The sequence below is a fragment of the Schistocerca serialis genome, chromosome 1 (assembly GCF_023864345.2).
Source record: "Schistocerca serialis cubense isolate TAMUIC-IGC-003099 chromosome 1, iqSchSeri2.2, whole genome shotgun sequence".
Classification (NCBI taxonomy): domain Eukaryota; kingdom Metazoa; phylum Arthropoda; class Insecta; order Orthoptera; family Acrididae; genus Schistocerca; species Schistocerca serialis.
Genome location: NC_064638.1, coordinates 931,823,229 through 931,848,464, shown reverse-complemented (window position 1 = coordinate 931,848,464; position 25,236 = coordinate 931,823,229). Strand labels below are relative to the sequence as shown.

The 25,236-nt window shown below is 36.8% G+C and overlaps 1 protein-coding gene across 1 annotated transcript in view; it reads right to left on the bottom strand.

Moving 5' to 3' along the window:
* LOC126449663 (mitochondrial sodium/calcium exchanger protein-like) overlaps positions 1-24,687 on the bottom strand; it is an 85,458-nt gene extending 60,771 nt beyond the window's left edge. Inside the window, exon 1 of the mRNA XM_050091022.1 lies at positions 24,591-24,687. Coding sequence (XP_049946979.1) covers positions 24,591-24,605 — 15 coding nt within the window. The 5' untranslated portion in view covers positions 24,606-24,687. The remainder of the gene's footprint in view (positions 1-24,590) is intronic.
* Positions 24,688-25,236: the final 549 nt, after the last annotated feature.

Here is a 25,236-nt window from a genome sequence, read left to right as displayed (position 1 = left end):
TATCAGATTTCTAAATATTTTTTCTGTATCTGTACATGTTTGTTTTATGTAACCAAATGGAACTTACTTTGTGGTCATACCTCATACACATGGTTTAGCAGAAAACATCCAAATCTAGGTTACTCTAAAATTGATGAACTGCAAGTTATACTTTCTGGACTGGCAAACATAAAGAAAATCTGTTTAAATGAACACTGGCTCACAAAAGAATGGATAGACATTCTAAACAAAATAAGTAATTTCAAACTTGCCAGCAGTTTTTGTAGAAAAAACAAATCTCGTAGTGGCTCCTGTATCTTACTGCAATCCTCCTTAAACTTTAAAGTGAAAGAAGATTTTAGTTATCTAAATGAAGAATGTATTTTTGAAAGCTGTTGTGTAGAGCTGTGTGATTTAAATACTGTGATAATATCAATTTACAGAATTGCTGGGAGTTCTGCTACTAAATTGTTCTTAGAAAAAATTCAATATCTCTTAGGTAAACTCAAAAAAGAAAGCAAGAGAAAGATTGTGATTGCAGGAGACTCCAACCTAAATACATTAACTGAAAACAGTGACATTGAAAAATTTTGCAATTTAATCCAAAAATTTGGTTTCAAGTTAAACTTCACTATGTGCTCTAGAGAAAATTTCCACTCAGCAACTTGGATAGATAATATTATTACAAATTACCAGTTTGATGATACGAGGAAGTTTTGCCTATATCTAGGGATATCTGATCACTCAGCTTTCTTTATAGAGCTTCCCAAAACAGAGAAACTAAAATCTGAATCTTATATAAGAAGGAATTTTAGCAAAGAAAATTTAGAGTTGTTTTGTGATAAGTTAAGTATTATAAGCTGGCCTTTAGACCACTGTGATTCAAGCACCAAAAATTTTGATAAATTTCTAAATTGTTTTTGGGTGTATTCAGTGAAACATTTCTTCCAAAATCTTATCAAAAGAGAGTAAGGAATAAACGAAATTAGATAACACCAGGCATAAAAATTTCAAGGGCCAGAAAAAGACAGCTGCACAATGAGTACAAAGTAAATGTAAACCCTAATTTTGTAACTTATGTTAAGCGCTATAGGACTATATTCAGAAAAGTGATACTGGCAGCAAAAAAACTGGCAAATAGTATATTCATAAACAAACAAAGAAATAAAACAAAGGCATTCTGGTCTGTTGTGAAATCAGAGTTGGGAGTCAATGTTAAAAGTCAAGAAATTTCTCAAATTAGGTTTCAGGGTGACATTATTGTAAATCATGTTAAAATTTCAAACTGCTTCAATGATTTCTTTGCCACTACAGCAAAATCTGATGTAGATGTGACAGCCCATCAGGAAATATGATTTTCAGGCATAGAGATGACATACAAAACATTTTTTTAAAAAGTTCAGAAAAATCACTCAGAAAGATGTGGAAGACACAATATTATCATTAAAAAACAGAAATTCAGCTGGATTGGATGGAATACCTTCCATGGTAATAAAGGCAGTATGCCATATTATTTCATACCCACTGACTATTATTGTAAAACAGTCCTTTGAACATGGGTCTTTCCCACATGTCCTAAAATATGCAGAGATTAAGCCTTTATTTAAAAAGGGACCACCAGAAGATATTGGAAACTATCGGCCTATCTCTCTCCTTCCTGTTTCTTCTAAAATATTTGAAAAACTTATGGCAAAACAACTAGAAAATTTCCTTACAGTAAATGACATTATTTGTAAAAATCAGTTTAGTTTTCAAAGAGGGAAAAGCATCATAAATGCCGTCAGAGAATTTACAGAAAAAATATGTACATCACTAGACCAGGGTACAAAAGTCTCTGTGATTCAATGAAAGCCTTTGACTTGGTGAACTACTCATTATTACATCACAAACTGAAGGGCTATGAGATTGAAATACTGCAATACAGTGGTTCATCTCTTATCTGACAGAAAGGAAACAAAGAGTTATTTTAACATCAAATTCAGTTAACTACCACTCCAAAGGGAAAACAATTACCCAAAAAGTTCCACAGGGTTCAATACTGGATCCTTGCCTGTTCTTGTTGCATGTAGATGATTTCCCATTAAATACGAAAATGATACAACAGAAAAGATTCCAGATACACTCCTGGAAATGGAAAAAAGAACACATTGACACCGGTGTGTCAGACCCACCATACTTGCTCCGGACACTGCGAGAGGACTGTATAAGCAATGATTACACGCACGGCACAGCGGACACACCAGGAACCGCGGTGTTGGCCGTCGAATGGCGCTAGCTGCGCAACATTTGTGGACCGCCGCCGTCAGTGTCAGCCAGTTTGCCGTGGCATACGGAGCTCCATTGCAGTCTTTAACACTGGTAGCATGCCGCGACAGCGTGGACGTGAACCGTATGTGCAGTTGACGGACTTTGAGCGAGGGCGTATAGTGGGCATGCGGGAGGCCGGGTGGACGTACCGCCTAATTGCTCAACACGTGGGGCGTGAGGTCTCCACAGTACATCGATGTTGTCGCCAGTGGTCGGCGGAAGGTGCACGTGCCCGTCGACCTGGGACCAGACCGCAGCGACGCACGGATGCACGCCAAGACCGTAGGATCCTACGCAGTGCCGTAGGGGACCGCACCGCCACTTCCCAGCAAATTAGGGACACTGTTGCTCCTGAGGTATCGGCGAGGACCATTCGCAACCGTCTCCATGAAGCTGGGCTACGGTCCCGCACACCGTTAGGCCGTCTTCCGCTCACGCCCCAACATCGTGCAGCTCGCCTTCAGTGGTGTCGCGACAGGCGTGAATGGAGGGATGAATGGAGACGTGTCGTCTTCAGCGATGAGAGTCGCTTCTGCCTTGGTGCCAGTGATGGTCGTATGCGTGTTTGGCGCCGTGCAGGAGAGCGCCACAATCAGGACTATATACGACCGAGGCACACAGGGCCAACACCCGACATCATGGTGTGGGGAGCGATCTCCTACACTGGCCGTACACCACTGGTGATCGTCGAGGGGACACTGAATAGTGCACGGTACATCCAAACCGTCATCGAACCCATCGTTCTACCATTCCTAGACCGGCAAGGGAACTTGCTGTTCCAACAGGACAATGCACGTCCGCATGTATCCCGTGCCACCCAACGTGCTCTAGAAGGTGTAAGTCAACTACCCTGGCCAGCAAGATCTCCGGATCTGTCCCCCATTGAGCATGTTTGGGACTGGATGAAGCGTCGTCTCACGCGGTCTGCACGTCCAGCACGAACGCTGGTCCAACTGAGGCGCCAGATGGAAATGGCATGGCAAGCCGTTCCACAGGACTACATCAAGAATCTCTACGATCGTCTCCATGGGAGAATAGCAGCCTGCATTGCTGCGAAAGGTGGATATACACTGTACTAGTGTCGACATTGTGCATGCTCTGTTGCCTGTGTCTATGTGCCTGTGGGTCTGTCAGTGTGATCATGTGATGTATCTGACCCCAGGAATGTGTCAATAAAGTTTCCCCTTCCTGGGACAATGAATTCACGGTGTTCTTATTTCAATTTCCAGGAGTGTAGTATAGAAAACGTTCAGGGGAAACTGGAATCGTGATTCCATAAAAATGGATTAAAGCTCAATGTCACTAAGACCCAGATAATGCAATTTGTCTCTAAATTGTCAGCAATATGTCCTGTTCAAATAGCCCACAATAATCAACAGATGACAGAAGTGAGTCATTTGAAATTCTTGAGCCTAAACCTTGATAAAAGTTTAAACTGGAATACCATATAGACTTCCTGGTAAATAAATTAAATTCCCTAGCTTTTGCAATGTTTATTTTATCTGCTGTCACTCATATGGATACAAGAAAGACAGTCTACCATAGTTATTTTGAATCTGTTATTTTGTATGGGATAATTTACTGGGGAAACTCTAAAAGCACTACAAGGCTACTAATTCTTCAGAAGAAAATCATTAGAAACATGTGTGCTGCCCACAAAAATGAGTCATGTCACCCATGTTCAAGAAATTAAAAATAATAACAATTACTTCATTGTACATTTTTGAAATTTTGATTTTTATATATAGTAATCAACACAATCTTGAAAACCTCCATTTTAAGCATAGCTGTGGTACTATAACGTTCCCTGGCAACACACACACTATTAATAAACTAAAATTTAATTGTACTATATACGCCGCTATGAAGTAATTTGTATATACTGTAATTATTTAACAAAAAATATTATTTAATTTTGTATAAAGGACATTCGTTATTATTGTAATATTTTCTGTAGTAATATTCTCGATGTATTTATGATTGTAATATTTCTATACTCATAATGTAATTACGAAATGTGTCAATATCTGTGATAACAAAAATGTAAAATACAGCCGCAGATTGCAAAGAGACAATAACGGTTGAGAGTCGTATAAATAGGAATACATAGTGTGCATTCTTTGTCTTCTTCCTCGAGAGCTGAGAGAGAGGAACCTGTGACGTAGCATTTTATGAATGGGTAGACTTCATTTGTCTGTATCTAGATTTAGCTGCCATTAGAGGAGAAATTACAAACTAATGTAAGTTGAATTATTGTTGTGGTCTAAATACAGTATAATTTATCAAAAGTGTGTATTACTAATGTAAATTAGCTTGCCCATGTCATCTATAATATTTCTTTAAAGAATTTTCAGCATTTTTAGCAATTATCGCTATCACTGGTGTTGCTGGGCTGTGCCGTGACCGAACGATTTGCAGCGGCGGCACATTTAAAAAATTGTTCCGCTAAGAAAAATTAACCAAACCCGTAAATCAGGAGCAGATAAAAATTAGCAGTGAATTAAGAAAATGTTTTTCTTTTACAGTGATCCTGAGGCTGACGGAATTTATTACTAGTTTCACATTTGTGCATTCATAGGCGGATAGTTAACGTTGAAATTTAACAATTTGTTGGTTCTCTTCAAATAACTTAAATGTATAGTGAAGTGTGTTTTATCAATGATAATTAAACGTCGGCTTGGCAATATTTAACCATTTTCTGCTAATAGAGACAGTCTTGTGTTCCATAGCTAATGCCGGGAAAGAATTCAGTAAATATTTTAAAAAAAAACCACTGCATTTAGAAAATGTGTGCCAAGGCCAAATTATGTAAAAGATATAATTCTCAACTAAATATTCTTAATCAGTTAATATGAATTTATCAGCATGAGAGGGTTGACTAAGTTCACGTAATTTTAAATGGACTTAATTCTGTATAAATGAATTTTTATTACCACACGTAAATAAGAGGTTCTACAACAAAGTTCGTACGTACAGAAAGAAAGAAAGGCAAATTAACTAAAAATAACAAAAAACAAATTTAAAAAAGGGTAACATTTGAAAACAAAATCATTTCATTATTTATATATATATATATATATATATATATATATATATATATATATATATATATATATATATATAATTAAATTGGCACCCAATAATGCGGGGCACGATATATATATATATATATATATATATATATATATATATATATATATATATATATATACAAATGTCTGCTTGTGTCTGTGTATGTATGGATGGATATGTGTGTGTGTGCGAGTGTATACCTGTCCTTTTTTCCCCCTAAGGTAAGTCTTTCCGCTCCCGGGATTGGAATGACTCCTTACCCTCTCCCTTAAAACCCATATCCTTTTGTCTTTCCTTCTCCTTCCCTCTTTCCTGACGAGGCAACCATTGGTTGCGAAAGCTAGAATTTTGTGTGTATGTTTGTGTTTGTTTGTGTGTCTATCGACCTGCCAGCGCTTTTGTTTGGTAAGTTTCATCATCTTTCTTTTTAGATATATATATATATATATATATATATATATATATATATATATATATATATATATATATATATAAAATAGAGGGAAACATTCCACGTAGGAAATATATATCTAAAAACAAAGATGATGTGACTTACCAAATGAAAGTGCTGGCAGGTCGACAGACACACAAACAAACACAAACATACACACAAAATTCAAGCTTTCGCAACAAACTGTTGCCTCATCAGGAAAGAGGGAAGGAGAGGGAAAGACGAAAGGATGTGGGTTTTACGGGAGAGGGTAAGGAGTCATTCCAATCCCGGGAGCGGAAAGACTTACCTTAGGGGGAAAAAAGGACGGGTATACACTCGCACACACACACACACACAATGATATATATATATATATATATATATATATATATATATATATATATATATATCATTAAATTGGCACCCAATAACGCGGGGCACGAATATGCAGTGGCCACAAAATACCCATGAGATAACTAGGGAATTATTGTAGTCGAACTTTGTTGGAGGACAATTAATAATTTTTTCATGTATTGTATGTATTGCCTAACCAATATTGTGTGGTAATACCTGTATGTGATTTTTTGCATGAAAACACTATATACCCAGAGGCAAGTTGAAGAAGAGAGCTCATTATATCGAAAAATTAATTACCTACCACAATACCAGGGGGCAGCTGCACCCAAGATAGATCACCAAAAGGTAAAACTACAGTGTAGTTGTCCTGTGGGTAGTAAAGTAGCCTCAGTGCAGTGTTCTCAGATCATTAGTGGTGTGCTTGTTGTTAGTGTTCTTTTTTAAAATAACAGGACATTTGAGTAGTTAGTCATCATAGTATATAATAAGTGTGTTTCAACAAATGACCATTTCTTGTGTGATTATGTCAGTGAAACCTGAGTGTTAGGATATTTAGTTCAGATTTTGTTTCTTTTGTTGACTATGGTTAGATTGCGTAGTCAGAAAGATATAAACATGGATAATGAACAACAGTTAGCAAGCAGTGATACCGAGTTAGAAAGTGAGGCACAAAGTAATGTTAGTGGCGTAGTTCAGGAAGTACAATGTGAGAATCTGGGGGCAGATGGGCAAGAAATGTTGCCACTGCCAGCCAGTGATTCAGTTGAAAGTAGAAATACTGTGCCACCTACAAACACTAGACATGGACCAGAGAGTGGTGAGGTGTCAGAAATGCAATCATTAAGAGTTATGTTCGAGCGCATGCTCAATTTCCAAGCTTCGTTTGTGCATGAACAAGCAAAGCGTGACCAGAGATTGGTAGCTAAATTTGCACGTATGCAAGCAGAACGCGAAAGAGAACATGATGCTAAACAAGCAGAGCGTGATCGACACCAGCATGAGAGAGACTTGCAGTTAATGCAATCTTTGGAAGCTATGCAAAGTGAGATTGTTAGTTTGAGACAAAACTATGAAACCATACCCAAAGCGGTGCAAGAACTGATCGAAAGAGTAGATAATATCCAAGTGGCTAACGCCAGTATCGTAGATGAAATTAGTGTACTGGCTAACAGGATGGAACAATTAGAAATTGACACAAGTCAAGTAATTGAGCAGAAAATGTCCGAACAAGTGCACAAAATTGAAAACCAATTTATAAAAAAAATAGACGAGAAGGTACACGCCGCGATTGAGGCCAAAGACTTGGGCTCCAATGCGGAAGTGCAGGACCTAAAAAAGGTGGTGCACACTGACATTCCGCTGTGGCAGCGGAATGTCAACCGTCGTCTTGCGGAGCTGGAAAATGGCTTGCTGCACGGCGACGCACAGGCGTGTGTCCCGCCAGCCAGGTCCAACAATGATAGGCACATAAATACAGCACTGAAAAATTGCAACTGCGAGACAGAACAGGCAACCAATGTTAGCAAAACAAACAAATGTCACTCCAAAATAGTGATTGAAGAAAGCCTGATTAGAAACCGACAGTTTCAGATCTTTACAACGGAGAAGAAATCTGTTCACCTGGTAGTATTTATCAAGGGATTTAGAAACGTTTTGCCTAGCATTTGGAGTCATACACAGAAAATACAGTTCGTTATGTCTTATATACAAGGAGATCCTGCATTATGGGCAACCGAAGCAGCTGACAGTTGCGACACATATGAGCAATTTGAAAAGGCATTCTTGGCCAAATATTGGTCAACATGTATTCAGGAGAGATTACGGAAAGAGGTATATAATCCAGAGCCGTATTTTCCATGATTAGGCAATTTGTGAAAATATTTTGAGAAATACATTAATAAGACCCATTACTGGGATGAGCAGATTTCATCCAGGGATTTGATCACTTTTGAAATCACACTTGCCGATACACATAAAGGAAAAACTTATACACGTACCGGAGAACGACATGGAACATTTCTTGTCTGTTCTGGACTCAATTGACCTGATTCAGGAGGATGTTGAGGCAGCCTCTGAACAGGCTAGAAGTAACGGAAACGGTTACAGATATGGTCGAAATAACACGCCTCCACCAAATAATGGAGACGGCGGAGGTAACAATAGGAGACAAGATTATGTACAAAACGGGAATAGAGGTAGAGACCGGAACGGCAATAGTCCGCCGGTGAATAATGACCGGAAAAGGAGGTCCGATGACCGATATGAAACAGGCCCACCAAGCAATAGTAGATGGAAAAATGCCAGGGGGCCGTGGAACACTAATACCTATAACGATGCAAACCGAACTTGGCCACAGAACCAGAGGCCCAGTCCGGACCGGCAAAACAGTGAAAGATGTGACAATAACCGACCGCCACCACAAAATGCGCCAATTGCGCAACTGTGGCGGCCGACGCAACACAACTTACACATAGTGGAGGTTAGCGACACAGAGCAGCCACACCCATCCGTCAGTAATAATCCAACAAACTAGATTCAACCGAGACACACTCTCCATCGTGGGCTGAGGTTTGGAGTGAGAGCAGCTCGACACAGAACAAAACATCGGGAATCTGTATCCTCAGGTATAATGACGGGGTACAGATGGGACATGAATTAATAACTGAACCACCCACGTGCATAAAGGAGCACAAAGACAAAGTACAAGCGATAATAAAGATCAAAATTAACAATATTGATGTGGAAGCAATCGTAGATACAGGTGCTACTGTCAGTGTCATGAGTATGGACTTATTCAGAGTACTGGGGAAAGAAAAACGTATGCTGACTTTTCCTGTGAACAATTGCAAAGTCACTGGAGCCATCAGTGCACAGCGACAAATAATTAAACTACAAGTGCGGGTAGAGATGTATATAGCAGGAGAAGCCATAGCGTGCTCATTCCTGGTAGTAAAGGGTTTAAAGGTAGCTTGCATTTTGGGGGTAGATTTTTTGAGAGAAAGGGACGCAGTAATCGACCTTTCTCAGGGAAAATTAAGTTTGATGAACGCGGGTAGGAGGATAGAATTGTCCATGCTCAGATATGAAGAGGTACCTGTGCCTAATTGTAATGCTATTAACATAAAATGTAGGAATCAGTGGATACTACATTTAGACAATCATTCTCTAGGACAAAATCTCTATTATCCAGACGTACAAAGTGATCAATTAAAAGCAAATGTGGATGCACTTGTGAACCAAGTATCACAGTCCGAAAATTTGAACTCATCGCAACAGCAGGATTTGGTACAGTTATTATCTAACTATGCAAATGTATTTCCAGGACGAACAGGAATTGTTAAGGGATATCAATATAATATCGAGGCGAAGCCTCACAAAACCTATTGTCGAGCCTCATACTCCATTCCCTAGTCCAAGAAGGAAATAGTAGCTATCTCTTAGCAGATCCTCACTCAGGGAGAGTACGGGGACTGTATCCGCATAAGGATTTCAAAATATTCCTACAGTAAATGACTAATAGTCCTATGTGTTATGTGTAAAAAAGGTACACCATTATTTTGAAAATGAATGAACATTAATGATGTGTGATCTGTAGAGATAATGTACTAGTGTAGAAGTATTTAGTTATAAGAATATGATTAACTTTCTCTTTTGTTTATGAATATTTGTGTTATGTCTTCTTTTAATTACTGTTAGCTTAAACATGCTCTAAATGTCTGCACAGATAACCTGATTAGTGCAATTATTTATAGTGTTAAATTGTGACAGAGATCAGTCAGGAGGAACATTTTAGTAGTGATTAGTTTGTGTACTGTATAATATTCTATATGTGTGTCAAACTTGAAATATTTCTTGGTACAATCTTTTATATATATATATATATATATATATATATATATATATATATATATATATATATATATATATATATATATATATATATATATATATATATATATATATATGTATGACTTACCAAACGAAAGCGCTGGCAGGTCAAAAGACACACAAACATACACACAAAATTCAAGCTTTCGCAACAAACTGTTGCCTCATCAGGAAAGAGAGAGGGAGAGGGAAAGACGAAAGGATGTGGGTTTTAAGGGAGAGGGTAAGGAGTCATTCCAATCCCAGGAGCGGCTTTATATATATATATATATATATAAAAATAGAGGGAAACATTCCACTTGGGAAAAATTATATATAAATACAAAGTTGTCTGTATGTGTGGATGGATATGTGTGTGTGTGCGAGTGTATACCTGTCCTTTTCTCCCCCTAAGGTAAGTCTTTCCGCTCCCGGGATTGGAATGACTCCTTACCCTCTCCCTTAAAACCCACTTCCTTTCGTCTTTCCCTCTCCTTCCCTCTTTCCTGATGAGGCAACAGTTTGTTGCGAAAGCTTGAATTTTGTGTGTCTATCGACCTGCCAGTGTTTTGTTATATATATATACATATTGAATTTCATTCTAAAATCACGCGAATAGCTAAGGAAACTATTCCCTTGAAAAAGATATTCAAACACCCTTGGTGGGATTCAGACTGTGAAAATGCATTGGAAAGGAGAAAAAAGGCATTTCAAGAATATAACAGTAAAAAATCACAAGAAAGTCTACATTTATTTAACGAGGTTAGAAAACAGGTTTCAAAATCTATTAGGCAAGCAAAAAGGAAGTACACAAAGGCACAACTGGATGCCATAGAAGAAAATTTCCAAAACTATAATACAAGAGACTTCTACAGAACTTTCACAGATAAAATACGAGGATATATCCCTCAAAATTTATGTTTCAGAAAACCAGATGGTAAATTAGCCCTAACAAACCAGGAAAACTGTCAAGTATTGTCTCAATATTTTTCTAACCTACTAAATTGCCCAGAACCTAGTTTAAGGTTTCCCAAAGAAATCAGTGCCAACGCTCAACCGGATTCATTACCACCAACACAGGAAGAAATCAAATGTCACATTAAAAACTTAAAAAATAATAGAACATCTGGCGAAGATGGCATTGTTGCAGAGCTATTAAAAAACCTAGGACCAAAGACGTTGCAAGAGCTAACAAAAATAATAACAAAAATATGGGAAACAGAAAAATTACCAGAGGATTGGAAATGTGCCCTTATTCACCCGTTACATAAAAAAGGAGACAGAACAAATGTCAATAACTACAGGGGAATCTCACTTTTACAAGTCACCTACAAAATTCTCTCAACATGCCTGCTGAAAAGAACACAAGAGCAGCTGGAACGCCAAATTGGTGATTATCAAGCAGGCTTCCGCCCCCGTCGCTCATGCATAGAACAAATATTTAATTTAAAGACAATATTAAAACACAAAGCAATTAGAAATGCCCCCATAATTTGTACATTTGTAGATTTTAAGAAAGCCTATGACTCAATTGACCGGCAATCTTTGTTTAACATTTTAGAGGAACTTGGACTTGACTCCAAAACACTAAGGCTTATCAAAGAATCACTGACAGACACTGTATCTAAAGTTAAATTCAGGGGAGAAATCTCTGAACCTTTTCTCATAAAAACTGGAGTACGTCAAGGTGACGGGCTATCTCCACTTCTGTTTAATATAGTCCTGGATAAAGTCATTAAGGAATGGGAAAAAGAATTAAAAAATCAATCCTACTGGAAACCAATCCATCTTGGTAGAACCAAAGACAACGTGGAGATATCTTGTTTAGCATTCGCGGACGACTTGGCCATACTTACAGATGATGAAGAAATCGCCACCAAACAAATAGAGATCCTTAAGGAATGCGCGGATAAAGTAGATTTACAAATTTCGTTTCAAAAGACAGAATTTTTCTGTACGAAATTCCATATACACAGTTTGAACACAAAATATGGAAAAATAAATAAAGTAAAACATTTTAAATACCTAGGTGAAATTTTGGAGCCAACCGGAGGAGAGAAAGTTGCACAGAAGATCAGACAACAGAAAATGAAGAGAGCATATGGTATGACACATGAAATATACAATAAAAAATGCATCTCCTCGAACACACAAATCAGACACTACTGCGCAGTAATTAAGCCAGCAGCACTATATGCTAGTGAAACGCTCACACTCCACACAAAATGTGATTTAGAAAAAATACTAAAAGAAGAACCCAAAATTATGATAAAGATTTTAGGTCCAAAATTAACAGAAGAAGGATACCGGATACAATCAAGAAGAACCACAGAAACTATATCAAACCTGGCAGCAGACATAAGAAGGCGAAGATTAAAATTTTATGGACAAGTCACTAGACTTCCCCCCACACGACTCACCAACAGAATTCTCACTTACATAGAAAAAGTCAAATCAACAACACCATGGATTAGCCAAGTAAAATTAGATTTACAAAAAGCAAATATTGAACTTAAAGATGTCAAAGATAGAAAAACTTTTAGAAATAAGGTGGAAAAGTGGATTGTATTGTCGGAGAAGGAAGCACTAAAGAGACCAGGAACAAAATGGACAGAAGTAAGAAAAAGAAAACATGGAGAACAAATGAAAGAAGTATGGAAGAAACGACGTCAGAAAGCTTTGCGTGATCCTTCTGGGTCCATTCGCGATAAGTATATATATATATATATATATATATATATATATATATATATATATATATATATATATATATATATATATATATATAAAACAAAGATGAGGTGACTTACCGAACAAAAGCGCTGGCAGGTCGATAGACACACAAACAAACACAAACATACACACTAAATTCAAGCTTTCGCAACACACTGTTGCCTCATCAGGAAAGAGGGAAGGAGAGGGGAAGACGAAAGGAAGTGGGTTTTAAGGGAGAGGGTAAGGAGTCATTCCAATCCCGGGAGCGGAAAGACTTACCTTTGTGGGAAAAAAGGACAGGTATGCACTCGCACACACGCACATATCCATCCACACATACAGACACAAGCAGACATAAGGTCTGCTTGTGTCTGTATGTGTGGATGGATATGTGTGTGTGTGCGAGTGTATACCTGTCCTTTTTTCCCCCAAAGGTAAGTCTTTCCGCTCCCGGGATTGGAATGACTCCTTACCCTCTCCCTTAAAACCCACTTCCTTTCGTCTTCCCCTCTCCTTCCCTCTTTCCTGATGAGGCAACAGTGTGTTGCGAAAGCTTGAATTTAGTGTGTATGTTTGTGTTTGTTTGTGTGTCTATCGACCTGCCAGCGCTTTTGTTCAGTAAGTCACCTCATCTTTGTTTTTATATATAATTTTTCCCACGTGGAATGATTCCTTCTATTATATATATATATATATATATATATATATATATATATGTGTGTGTGTGTGTGTGTGTGTGTGTGTGTGTAGCTGTCAGATTGACAGATTCAAACCCAGGATAATATCAATAATGTGAGACCCTGAGAACTTTATTTTCAAACCAGTGTTATCAAAGAGAATAATGCACCCAGTAGTGACCCGAGGGCACCATGGGAGGCAAACTTATTGCAAATTTAAGTAACGCAAAGTTACGGACAAAGAAGCTTCAATTGAAGCATGTGCAGATCCAATCTGTTAAAAGAGCTAGCCTGATACAGTCCAAGTCAATTTTAGCCTACAGAGACTACACTGTAGTTACGTAGGACCTTGCAAGCAAAGTGAGACATGATTTCAAAGGAGTTATTGAACAATATGCCTGAATCCGGCTGGAATGCACAAATAAAATCTACTCAAACATAAATACAGATGATTTTTGGGCAAACTAATACGAAATTTTAATATTTGTTACCATGTACGCAATTATCACACACCTTGGTAAAGAGCGAACAAAGAAGTTACGAATGTGCTGTTACAAAAAAAATTGCACAACGGACATTGTAACTGAAAAAACTTAAACAAAAGTGCAGTATTGTGTGGCAGAGACAGACATTGACTGTTAAACCTTCAGCAATACGTCACGAGGTTGTTTTGAACAAGCAATAAGAAACTGTGTCATCGCCGTGTGTGCAAAAGCACGACACGAACAGTGAGCTGATAACAGACGGTGGACCAAGTTAGTGTCAAACTATAACTCTTTGTGTGTCAAGGGACGCCAGAAAAGCGCATTGACTACAGAGATACATTTTGTCCTAAGGTGAAAACTTGCGTGTGACTAATGACAAGTCATGACATGGTGAAAAAATATTGTGTGCCCATAAAACGTGTTACTGTGACAACAAAATATTGTGCAAACCAGACTAGTGAAGGCCTACTGAATAATAACTGCCAATAACTGTGTGCGTTCTTTCCCACAGCAGGAGAAATGCCCATAAGGATAGTACACTGTTTGTGAACTTGTTGCATGTTTGCTGAAGCACGGCAAGAAGATGTCTCACGGGCGAGCTGATATACAACGTGCATCCAGCTACTTCAGCCATGCAGCGACCGCAGCAGCCTGTAGCAGACCAGACAGCCACACGCCTCTCCGCGCCGTAGCTGTCAACACCGGGGGCAGTGACCTACACGGAGCCGACGTGCCGCGCCGAACGCCGCTCAACAATCACTCCGCACAGCTTACCAACTACAGCATTATTGACATATTCCAAAATATTTACACAAACTCATAACATGTCAATGAACTCGATTTTTGATAAACAGTGAACATTTATTATGTATACCTCTAAATTGACAAGAGAAAATGAACACTAACAAGATTTGTAACACGTAGGTAGTGGGAACATTATGAAAAGTGACGTTGTGCTATTTGATTTCAAAAAACTAAGTGATATATCACAAGTGACCTTGCAGTATATCACAAAAATAATAATTACGAGTTGTTAATTACACACAACAAACTTTCGTTGAACTGTACGTAACTGTGATATTATGTAACCGTTGATGACAAACTGCTAAATCAATTCAAAAGAATGACTGTTAAAGAGACAAGATTAATCATGAACTAACTGGGATGGCTGGGCTCTGGCACAGTTTTGCCCAGGTTTCCTGTCTGCCTTCGCCCAAGTGGGGAAGCCATGAACGTATATAACCCTGAGACTAATTAAAAGAGCCATTCCATAAAAAAATACAGAATTGTAAAGAAAGTTACTGGCACCATTGTGTCAAAGTATAGAAACTCTTTGCCAAATGCTGCCAGGGGGCAATATAACGTTCCCTGGCAACACACACACTATTAATAAACTAAAATTTAATTGTACTATATACGCCGCTATGAAGTAATTTGGATATACTGTAATTATTTAACAAAAAATATTATTTAATTTTGTATAAAGGACATTCGTTATTATTGTAATATTTTCTGTAGTAATATTCTCGATGTATTTATGATTGTAATATTTCTATACTCATAATGTAATTACGAAATGTGTCAATATCTGTGATAAGAAAAATGTAAAATACAGCTACAGATTGCAAAGAGACAATAACGGTTGAGAGTCGTATAAATAGGAATACATAGTGGGCATTCTTTGTCTTCTTCCTCGAGAGCTGAGAGAGAGGAACCTGTGACGTAGCATTTTATGAATGGGTAGACTTCATTTGTCTGTATCTAGATTTAGCTGCCATTAGAGGAGAAATTACAAACTAATGTAAGTTGAATTATTGTTGTGGTCTAAATACAGTATAATTTATCAAAAGTGTGTATTACTAATGTAAATTAGCTTGCCCATGTCATCTATAATATTTCTTTAAAGAATTTTCAGCATTTTTAGCAATTATCGCTATCGCTGGTGTTGCTGGGCTGTGCCGTGACCGAACGATTTGCAGCGGTGGCACATTTTAAAAGTTGTTCTGCTAAGAAAAATTAACCAAACCCGTAAATCGGGAGCAGATAAAAATTAGCAGTGAATTAAGAAAATGTTTTTCTTTTACAGCGATCCTGAGACTGACGGAATTTATTACTAGTTTCACATTTGTGCATTCATAGGCAGATAGTTAACGCTGAAATTTAACAATTTGTTGGTTCTCTTCAAATAACTTAATTGTATAGTGAAGTGTGTTTTATCAATGATAATTAAATGTCGGCTTGGCAATATTTAACCATTCTCTACTAATAGAGACAGTCTTGTGTTCCATAGCTAATGCCGGGAAAGAATTCAGTAAATATTTAAAAAAAAAAAACACTGCATTTAGAAAATGTGAGCCAAGGCCGAATTATGTAAAAGATATAATTCTCAACTAAATATTCTTAATCAGTTAATATGAATTTATCAACATGAGAGGGTTGACTAAGTTCACGTAATTTTAAGTGTACTTAATTCTGTATAAATGAATTTTTATTACCACACGTAAATAAGAGGTTCTACAACAAAGTTCGCACGTACAGAAAGAAAGAAAGGCAAATTAACTAAAAATAACAAAAAACAAATTTAAAAATGGGTAACATTTGAAAACAAAATCATTTCATTATATATTTATTTATTTATTTTTTATTTCATTAAAGTACTCGTCACAAGGAAAACTTCAAATTTCCTTCGCATCACTGAACGTTTTATGCTCAGACATCAGTGTACATGGGGCTAGAAATACATAACAAATTAAAAGGAAGAAACATATTAACAATGGACCTTGGTTCGCTGAAAAGGTGACTCCAAAATATTTTAATAGAGAAATGTAGTATACCATCTAAGAATTCATGGAAGACAGTCTGGCACTTTGAACAATAAAAATCTATAGCTAATATTGCAGTGTTACAACAAAGGAAATTGGTAAACTGTTAATTTATACTAAATATTGTAGTGTTGTATTTATTGACATTATTCTTAAAATAGTGTAAAAAGAATTTCTGTAAATCATTATACATTGTATTTTTGGTAAACTTGTTGTGTCTCCTGTACAACAGGTAATATGATCTGTACTATGTATGTAATGAGACTAATAAATCACATTTTACGTTTTACATATTTTGGATTGGAAAGCAATTATCACATGAGATGCAAGCAGCAATCTGGAGGAGGCAAGGAAGGGGAAAGGATAGTAGTGTACAGCTGTGGAGTGCTGTCTGGTAGAGTGTATAGGGACTAGAATGCTGACAAGCAGAAGGTTGTAGGACATGGAGGTGGGGAAAGAAGGAGGAAAAACGAGGAAAGTGGGGAAATACAGGCAGATGCATAGGCAGAGGGCAGCAAATACGCAGGGTGGGAGATGAGAATGGGAAGGAGATGATAGGTCAGAGGGGGTGGAAACTGTTGAGTGGAGGATGTGGGGACAGTATGTTACTGTAGGTTGACACTGGAATGATTATGAGAGTGGAGAATGTGTCGTAAGGACAACTCCCATGTGGGCAGTTCAGGAAAGCTGGTGATGGAGGGAACGATCCATATGGCTCAGGCAATGAAGCTGCCATTGAAATCAAGTGTGTTATGTTCAGCTGCACATTGTGCCACAGGGTGTCTACTTTGCTCTTCATCATAGTTTGGTGGTGTCTGTTCATCCTGGTGGATGGCTGGCTTGAAGTCATACCAATGTAAAACAGCTGTGTAATGATTACAGCAGAGCTGGTAAATGTCATGGCTGCTTCCACAGGTTTCCTGGCCCCTGATGGGGCCTGTCTGCAACTTTATGTCTCTTCCTTACAGTAAATAGCAATCTGTCTTCTCCTACATTGTTGATATTCCTACCTGGAGTTTCCATTGTTTGACTGCCTAATATTGTCATACCTCATTAGGTCCAGAAATTTCATGCTGTGTCTAACTATAGTTGTCAATCATTAATTCTTAAAACAAAAGCTATTCTATTTTTACATTTTATGATTCCATAGCTTTACTTTTATTTATGTGAAGAGTTAGTTCCTTGTTGTTGCAGGCTGATAATTTACTCTGATCAGATTGAATAGATCCACAATTTTTTTTTTTCAGATAACACTCCATCATAGATAATTATGCTCTCTGCAAAAGTCTGAGATTACACTAATATTAGCCTCTAAATCATTAAAATATAATATGAACTTCACTGCTACAATTAAACTTCACTGTGGCAAACCTGCCATTACTTCTTTGCTGCTAGATAACTCACCATCCAGAATAACAAGTGTTCCACTCATGAAGAAGTCTTCATTCACAAACGTCATTATAAAGCCTTAAAGAAAGTTTGATTAAAGTGGCCAGTGTTTTAGGAATCTGTATTGATTGCTATGGAAAATGAAATTTTATTTCCAGCAGGACATACTACGTGAACTAAAAGTATGCTCCATAACCAAAAAGCTAGTATTTTCAGTTTTTTCCTGATTTCTGTAGCTCTTTGTTTACAGATGAAAAAGCTGAATGTAAATTAAAAATGATGAATCCATCTATTCCAGTGCTTTGGTCACAAATTATATTACACAAGGCAATGAGACTGGTTAGACCAATTGTTGACAACATGTTGTGTACTAATTAAAAAATTAATGAAGAATATAATCAAAGACTGAGAGCAGTATATTCCTATACAAGGACGTGCAATAACAAAAATAGTTGTGGACTTATAAGAGATATTAAAAATGAATCAATTCAAACTGCAGTGACCTTGGCTTCCTTAGATATCATTAATCTGTATACTAACACCTCAGTAAGTAAAATGTTGGAGGTTATAAGAACATGTTAACACATAGGAAGATTAATCGAGGCATAATAGTAGACTCATGGAAATTTTAGAACTTGTGTTGTCATTCACTTATTTTAAACTAGCTGGAGTAACCAGCTTCACTCAAGGAGTTGATATGAGATTGTGTGGCAGATGGAATAAAAGGATGACTTTTAAAGTATAAGAAGTAAAAAAAAATTATTGAGAACATATTGTAACTATTTACAACACTTGTTAAAGTATAAGAGGTAAATTTTTTTATTGAAGACATATTCTACAACACTTTTTTATAAACAACATTTTAGAGAGAGAGAGAGAAACATTCCATGTGGGAAAAATATATCTAAAAACAAAGATTCTGTAACTTACCAAACAAAAGCGTTGGTACGTTGATAGAGACAATAACAAACACAAACACTCACACACAAATTTCAATCTTTCGCAACCCACGGTTGCTTCATGAGGAAAGAGGGAAGGAGAGGGAAAGACGAAAGGATGTGGGTTTTAAGGAAGAGGGTAAGGAGTCATTCCAATCCTGGGAGTGGAAAGACTTACCTTGGGGGGAAAAAGGGACAGGTATACACTCGCACAAATACACATATCCATCCGCACACGTACAGACGCAAGCAGACTCAACTGATTACAAAAAAAAGGTTTTTTTGTTCCAGTCTTATGGATAAGTCAGGGCCTTACTTAAAATAGTTACATATTGTCTACACAACTTTTTCTAAATTTAGTTGAGAGAACAGAGTTACATATGTGGACTATACATAAAAGAAATTGTTATTGCCATACTTAGATTAAGGAATCTACAGTTTGTAACACAATATTCATATCTCACATTCAAATATTTAGTTTGTGACACAGTCTAAGATCTAAGATAACATATATTTTTAGATAGATGGCCTTCCATCATACGAGTGTACTAAATCTAAAAACTCATCTATTGAATATACAGGATTGTTTAGGAGCCATAATTTTAATTTCGTTTTTAGTTTTGTAATGTGCAATTTGGAGATATTAGGATGGAAGCAATTCAGGAGTTTTATGCCTGCATAGTGAGGGCTTTTCTCATAAAGTGTTGTTCTATGAGAGATGATGTGGGGTCTCTCTCCACCTCTAGTGTTGTGATCATGTATTTCTTTATAAAGTGTTTTGTTACTGTTTTCTGCTATAATGATTATCTTCACCACATACAGGTTATGAACAGTTAGTATTTTAAATTCTTTAAACAAATTCCTGCAGGACTCCCTGGCACCCATAATTCTAAGTGCCTTCTTTTGTAAGATAAGTACACTTTTCATATTACCTTTACTGCTGGATTCCCATACCTCTATCCCATAGCTTAGATGGGATTCAAATAGTGCAAAATATATTTGCCTCAGAGTGGTGATGTTACAAAAAGGTGTCAGTTTTCTTAGGACATATATGGTAGTACATAGCTTTTTGCAAGTGTCATTCACATGATCAAACCAGTTTAACTCTGCGTCATGTGTCAGGCCAAGAAATTTGGTCGAGTATTATTTTTTAATGTATTCGTCACCCATTAAAATTTGGTTTTCATGAGTTTTTTGCCTCCCAAGATCAAAATCAATATAGACAGATTTACTTGTGTTTAATTTTAGTTTGTTTTTATTAAAATACTGCAGAATTAAGCCTGCTGCAGTATTGGATTCCACTTCGAGCTGCGAATAGCTTGGATTGCAGCATATTAATGTGGTATCATCTGCATATAAGATAGCTGTTGCATTGTTTGTTATGGACTGAATATCATTAACACAAATAATAAAAAGAAGTGGTCCTAATATTGACCCCTGTGGAATACCAAAATTTATGTCAGTGGTGTTTGATTTGTTTGCTCCCTCTGTAGTGCTAATAGACACACACTGCTTCCTATTTGTCAAGTAGGACCTCATTAGATTATGTGCTGTGCATCGAATGCCATAGTTCCACAATTTGTCCAGCAATATGGCCGTATCAACACAGTCAAATGCTTTTTGTAAGTCCAGAAAGATGCCACATACATGTTCTTTGTTATCTATTGCTTGAGTGACACCTTCGACTAAGTTGGATGCTGCTGTAATAGTGGATGACCCCTTGACAAACCCATACTGCCCCTTAGAAACCAATTTTTTACATACCAGGAAGTTCCATATTCTTATGTATATTAGTTTCTCAAAGATTTTGGATATTACTGGAAGAACAGAAATGGATCAAAAGTTTTCTACTAGATTCCTGTTTCTTGTTTTAAAAATAGGCACAACTCGAGCAATTTTCAACTCATCTGGAAATAGACCATCTTCCATATGAGAGTTGATAACTGTTGATAAAGGTGATGCAATTTTATGTATACATTTCTTAAGAGTGTCCAGACTAAGACCATCATATCCTGCTGCATGGGAATTCTTTAAGCTAGTCACTATTTTAATAATTTCTTCTTTACTTGTTGGCATCAAAAATATACTTCCTGAGACTGGTGTTCCTCTGAATTTGTATTTATGATTTTTAAGCTGATTGTTTATGCTGGAGCCAACAGAAGCAAAGTAATTGTTAAATAGATCTGCTATCTCATTCTGATCAGTTTCTATTGTGCTGTTTATCAGCAAGTGATTTTCAGTTGTATGTTTCCCAGATTTACCTATTTCTCTATTTACTAGTGACCATGATGTTTTGGAGATATTATTTGAACTCTGAATAAAAATTTCAAAATGTTTCTGTTTTTCCGAAATTAGGAGGTCTACATAGTATTTATGATACTTTTTGAACTCTTCTTTTAATTTTTTATTGCTCGAGTCATTTAACATAGCATACTCATACCATCTTAGTTTTTCTCTAGCCTCAGTGACTGAACTTGATATCCAGTTTCGGGTTACAGCATGTGACTGAATTCTCTTTTTTATTAATGGGCAGGCTTGGTTAAGAATGTAGAATAGTTTACTTGAGAATTTGCCATAAGTATGAAGTGTCGTTAGAACACTGTTCCAATCCACATTCCTTAGCATATTATTCAAATGAGTATATATCTACAAATTTTTCAAATTAACGGCTTGAGAGCAAGTTATGTATACCTGACTGTGACAGAAGAAGGAGTTTTTGAGGTAGATGCTGCAATTCTGCAGAGGTGTTTCCAGTGGTGGTAATCAAATTTTTGCACTCATGAAAGAGAATCCTGGTTTTACTCTACTGAATTTTTGCATGTTAGAAACTGGAGGGTGTTATCCATTCTTTTATTATGATGTGTTTGTGTTTGTTATATTCTTTTCTCACTTTGTAGTGGAATGCTTTATTTGTTAGGTTGTACTGTTTACTTGTCTTTGTCTGTGCTTCTCGTAGGGTGATGTTTTCACGGCTGGCTTGAGTTTGCAGCCTTTTTTATAAGATTGTGTCACAATTTTTGATTGGTAAATCCCTTCATTTCATTGTTCTTCATTTTCTCTGCCTCTCATGCTGCTCATTCTTGTTCAATAGGAACTTAAACATGCTTCACACTCTTCGTCTGTTTTGTTTTTACACTGTTCTGTTTGTTTTTGCTGTTTTGCGTCAGAACTGACAGGATCTTTTTCTCTTTTACATTTGGGCATTGTCTAAACTATAAATGAAATCAACTCTTCACTAACAAATACACTAAGTACACTTTACATACCTTATTTTCAATTTATATTCAGTTACTATATCATTTTGACTACACACACTTCACTGTCTGTTTTTATTCACTCACTGCACTACTTTTTCACAATTCTTGATTCTTCAGTCTGTTCATTTCATTGTCATTTAGTTTCTCTGCTTCTCGTGGTGCTCATTCTCTTAATTGGGAACTTAAAACGTACTTCGCACTCTTTGTCTGTTTTGTTTGTTTATTATTCTTTTCATTTTCACCATTTTGCTTCAGAGCTGGCAAGATTTCCTCCTCTTTTATACTTGAGCATTGTCTAAAATATAAATAAAATTATCTTTTTAGTAACAAATATACTAAGTACACTTCACATACTTTTCATTCTTTATTTTTGATTTATATTCAGTCACTGTCACTATGGCTACTCACACTTCACTGTCTGTTTTTATTCACTCACTACACTACTTTTTTTGGGTCCTTCCTTTGAACCCACAACTCGTCTTGCTTTATGTACCCCTACCAACGGGTAGCCCCACCAGTGGCGAATTCCATAACATACCAAAAAGGCTTCAAATGGTTCACAAAGTTCCAGAACATTCTATAATATCTGAGAGCGTTCTGTAATGTTCCAGAATGATCTGGGTTGTTCCAGGATGTTCCCAAATATTTTGGAATCTTTCCAAATATTCCAGGCTATTTCCCAACATTCTAGAACACCCCGGATCATTGTGGAACATTCCAGAACATTCTGCAATGTTGTCAAATGCTCTCAAATAGTCTCATATGTTCTGGAATTTTCTCAGATACTTTCAAATGTTCTGGAATGTTCTAGAAATTTCTAGAGGGTGAAACTTCCCAGCCCTTATATCTTCAAACACACACCCTTCAGGTAAAAAGGGGAACCTTCTTCGTGGATGGGGAATAGAGGGCTGCCACACCATGTAACTCCTTTGATCATACCAAGACTCATTTTTGAGTTTTAGCAGCATGCACATTGTACACTTACTGCTGCTTTTATAATATACATTAATTTAATGATAAGATTTTGTATCAAAAGGATGGATTTGCTATGGGCAACAGTTTGTCAGCCCCTTTAGCTGAGATTTTCATAAATGCATAATAATAATGGAAAATCCTGGATGGAGCAATATGTAAAAGAAGGGGAAGGCAACCATTCACCTATAGCAGCTCTACGGTGGCACACAGTAATATAATGCAGAAAACAGCAGTCACACTAACTTTTGAGCACTAGCTCATTTTCCACCAATAATATAAACATTGACACACACAACCACACAGGCACCCAAACACATACTTCCATGGCCACAGCTTTATAAATTAACTAGAAAATGAGTTTTTTCAACAAAATACTAATGTATGCAAAAACTTATCTATTATGGATAGTATGTAGACAACATCATACTACTGTATAGAGTCAACAAAAAAGAAACTCGTGAGGGAGCAGGAAGAGTGTGTGTGAGGCAGGAAAAAATTAAGTTCACAGTGGAATTAGAAGGAGAGGGAAATATAAGCTTTTTAGATCCCAGGTTAAGTAAAAAAGATGGAAGACCGCAGCTAAGCATATTTAGCAAGCCAATAGCTACTATTATGATCCTAAATTCAAAATCCTGTCACCCTAAAATGTTTAAATGAGCTTATTTTACAGCTGTGATCAACAGGATGTTAAAATTGTGATTTGATCATAAAGGTGAAGCATAAGTATTGACCATTATTAAACAAGCAGCCAGGGTGAATCGATATAATGATTTAACAATCTTATACAACAAGCTAAGATCAAAAATACATGACACGGAGAAGACAGAATGTACTGATGATAAGATGTTTGTTACTATGTCACAAAATGGTGCAATTTCTGATATAATTGTGCAAGCTTTCATAAAAAGTAAAGTTAGCATTGGATTTCATTCAAAAGACATGATTGGTGCCAGGTTATGCCACAAAGTTGACAACAACAGGAACAAATATCTGGAATCCAGTGTCTACGAGGTCAACTGCTAAAATTATGAAAGGTTTTATGTTGGTCAGACTGGCAGGAATTTTCAGACTCAATTCAAGGAACACAAATACAACCAAACTTAGAGTGCATTTGGTACTCATTTGGATAAGGAAAAACATGTAGCAGAAAATATGCAGGCTAATTTGAAAGTGTTACATGTGGCACCAAAAGAACAATTATTGAACCTACTCGACCAAATGGAGATTGTGTACAAAGAAAATGGCAACCAGGGTTACTACTTAACAAACACAATGTGTTTAACTTGAATGCCTACTTTGATGTATTCAGAAACTTACTAGTTTGAATAGCATCACCCACGACAGAAGCTTGGAGTGTGGCCATGCACACTAGGCATCTGGAGCTTGAAGGCTGGGGCTTGCTTCCACAAGCAACTCCACAGAAAAACAAAGCAGCTTACAGAAAGGCCATGAGCAGCACCAGCTGGATTCTACTCTGAATGCTCATTCAGCTATCAATAATTTCAATTAAAATAATTATCATTCCATTGACCATCTTAACATCAGTGCTTTGTCACACTGAAAGGTCTTCTGTAAATAATTTCTATCCAAAATAAAATTTTCACTCTGAAGCAACATGTGCACTGACATGGAGCTTCCTGGCAGGTTAAAACTTTGTATTTCTTTATTGGTCCTGTAAATCATGTTTAGGTACATATTTTGCACAAACGATGTAGGACAAGTCAGGTTGGTACAGTATATACAACATCATATACATTGTTATTTTGAAAGGATAAATAATTAAAAATTATTCAATACATGTTGAATAATGATGACAAATTTAATATAATAAAATAAAATGATAGCCTTATTAAGAATATTTTAGCAATTACACTACACTTTTCTGGTACTCTAAAAACCCAGAAACAGAACGGAAACAGTGGTCAAGCAAGCACTCTTTCAGTTTCACTTTAAACTTTTGTAA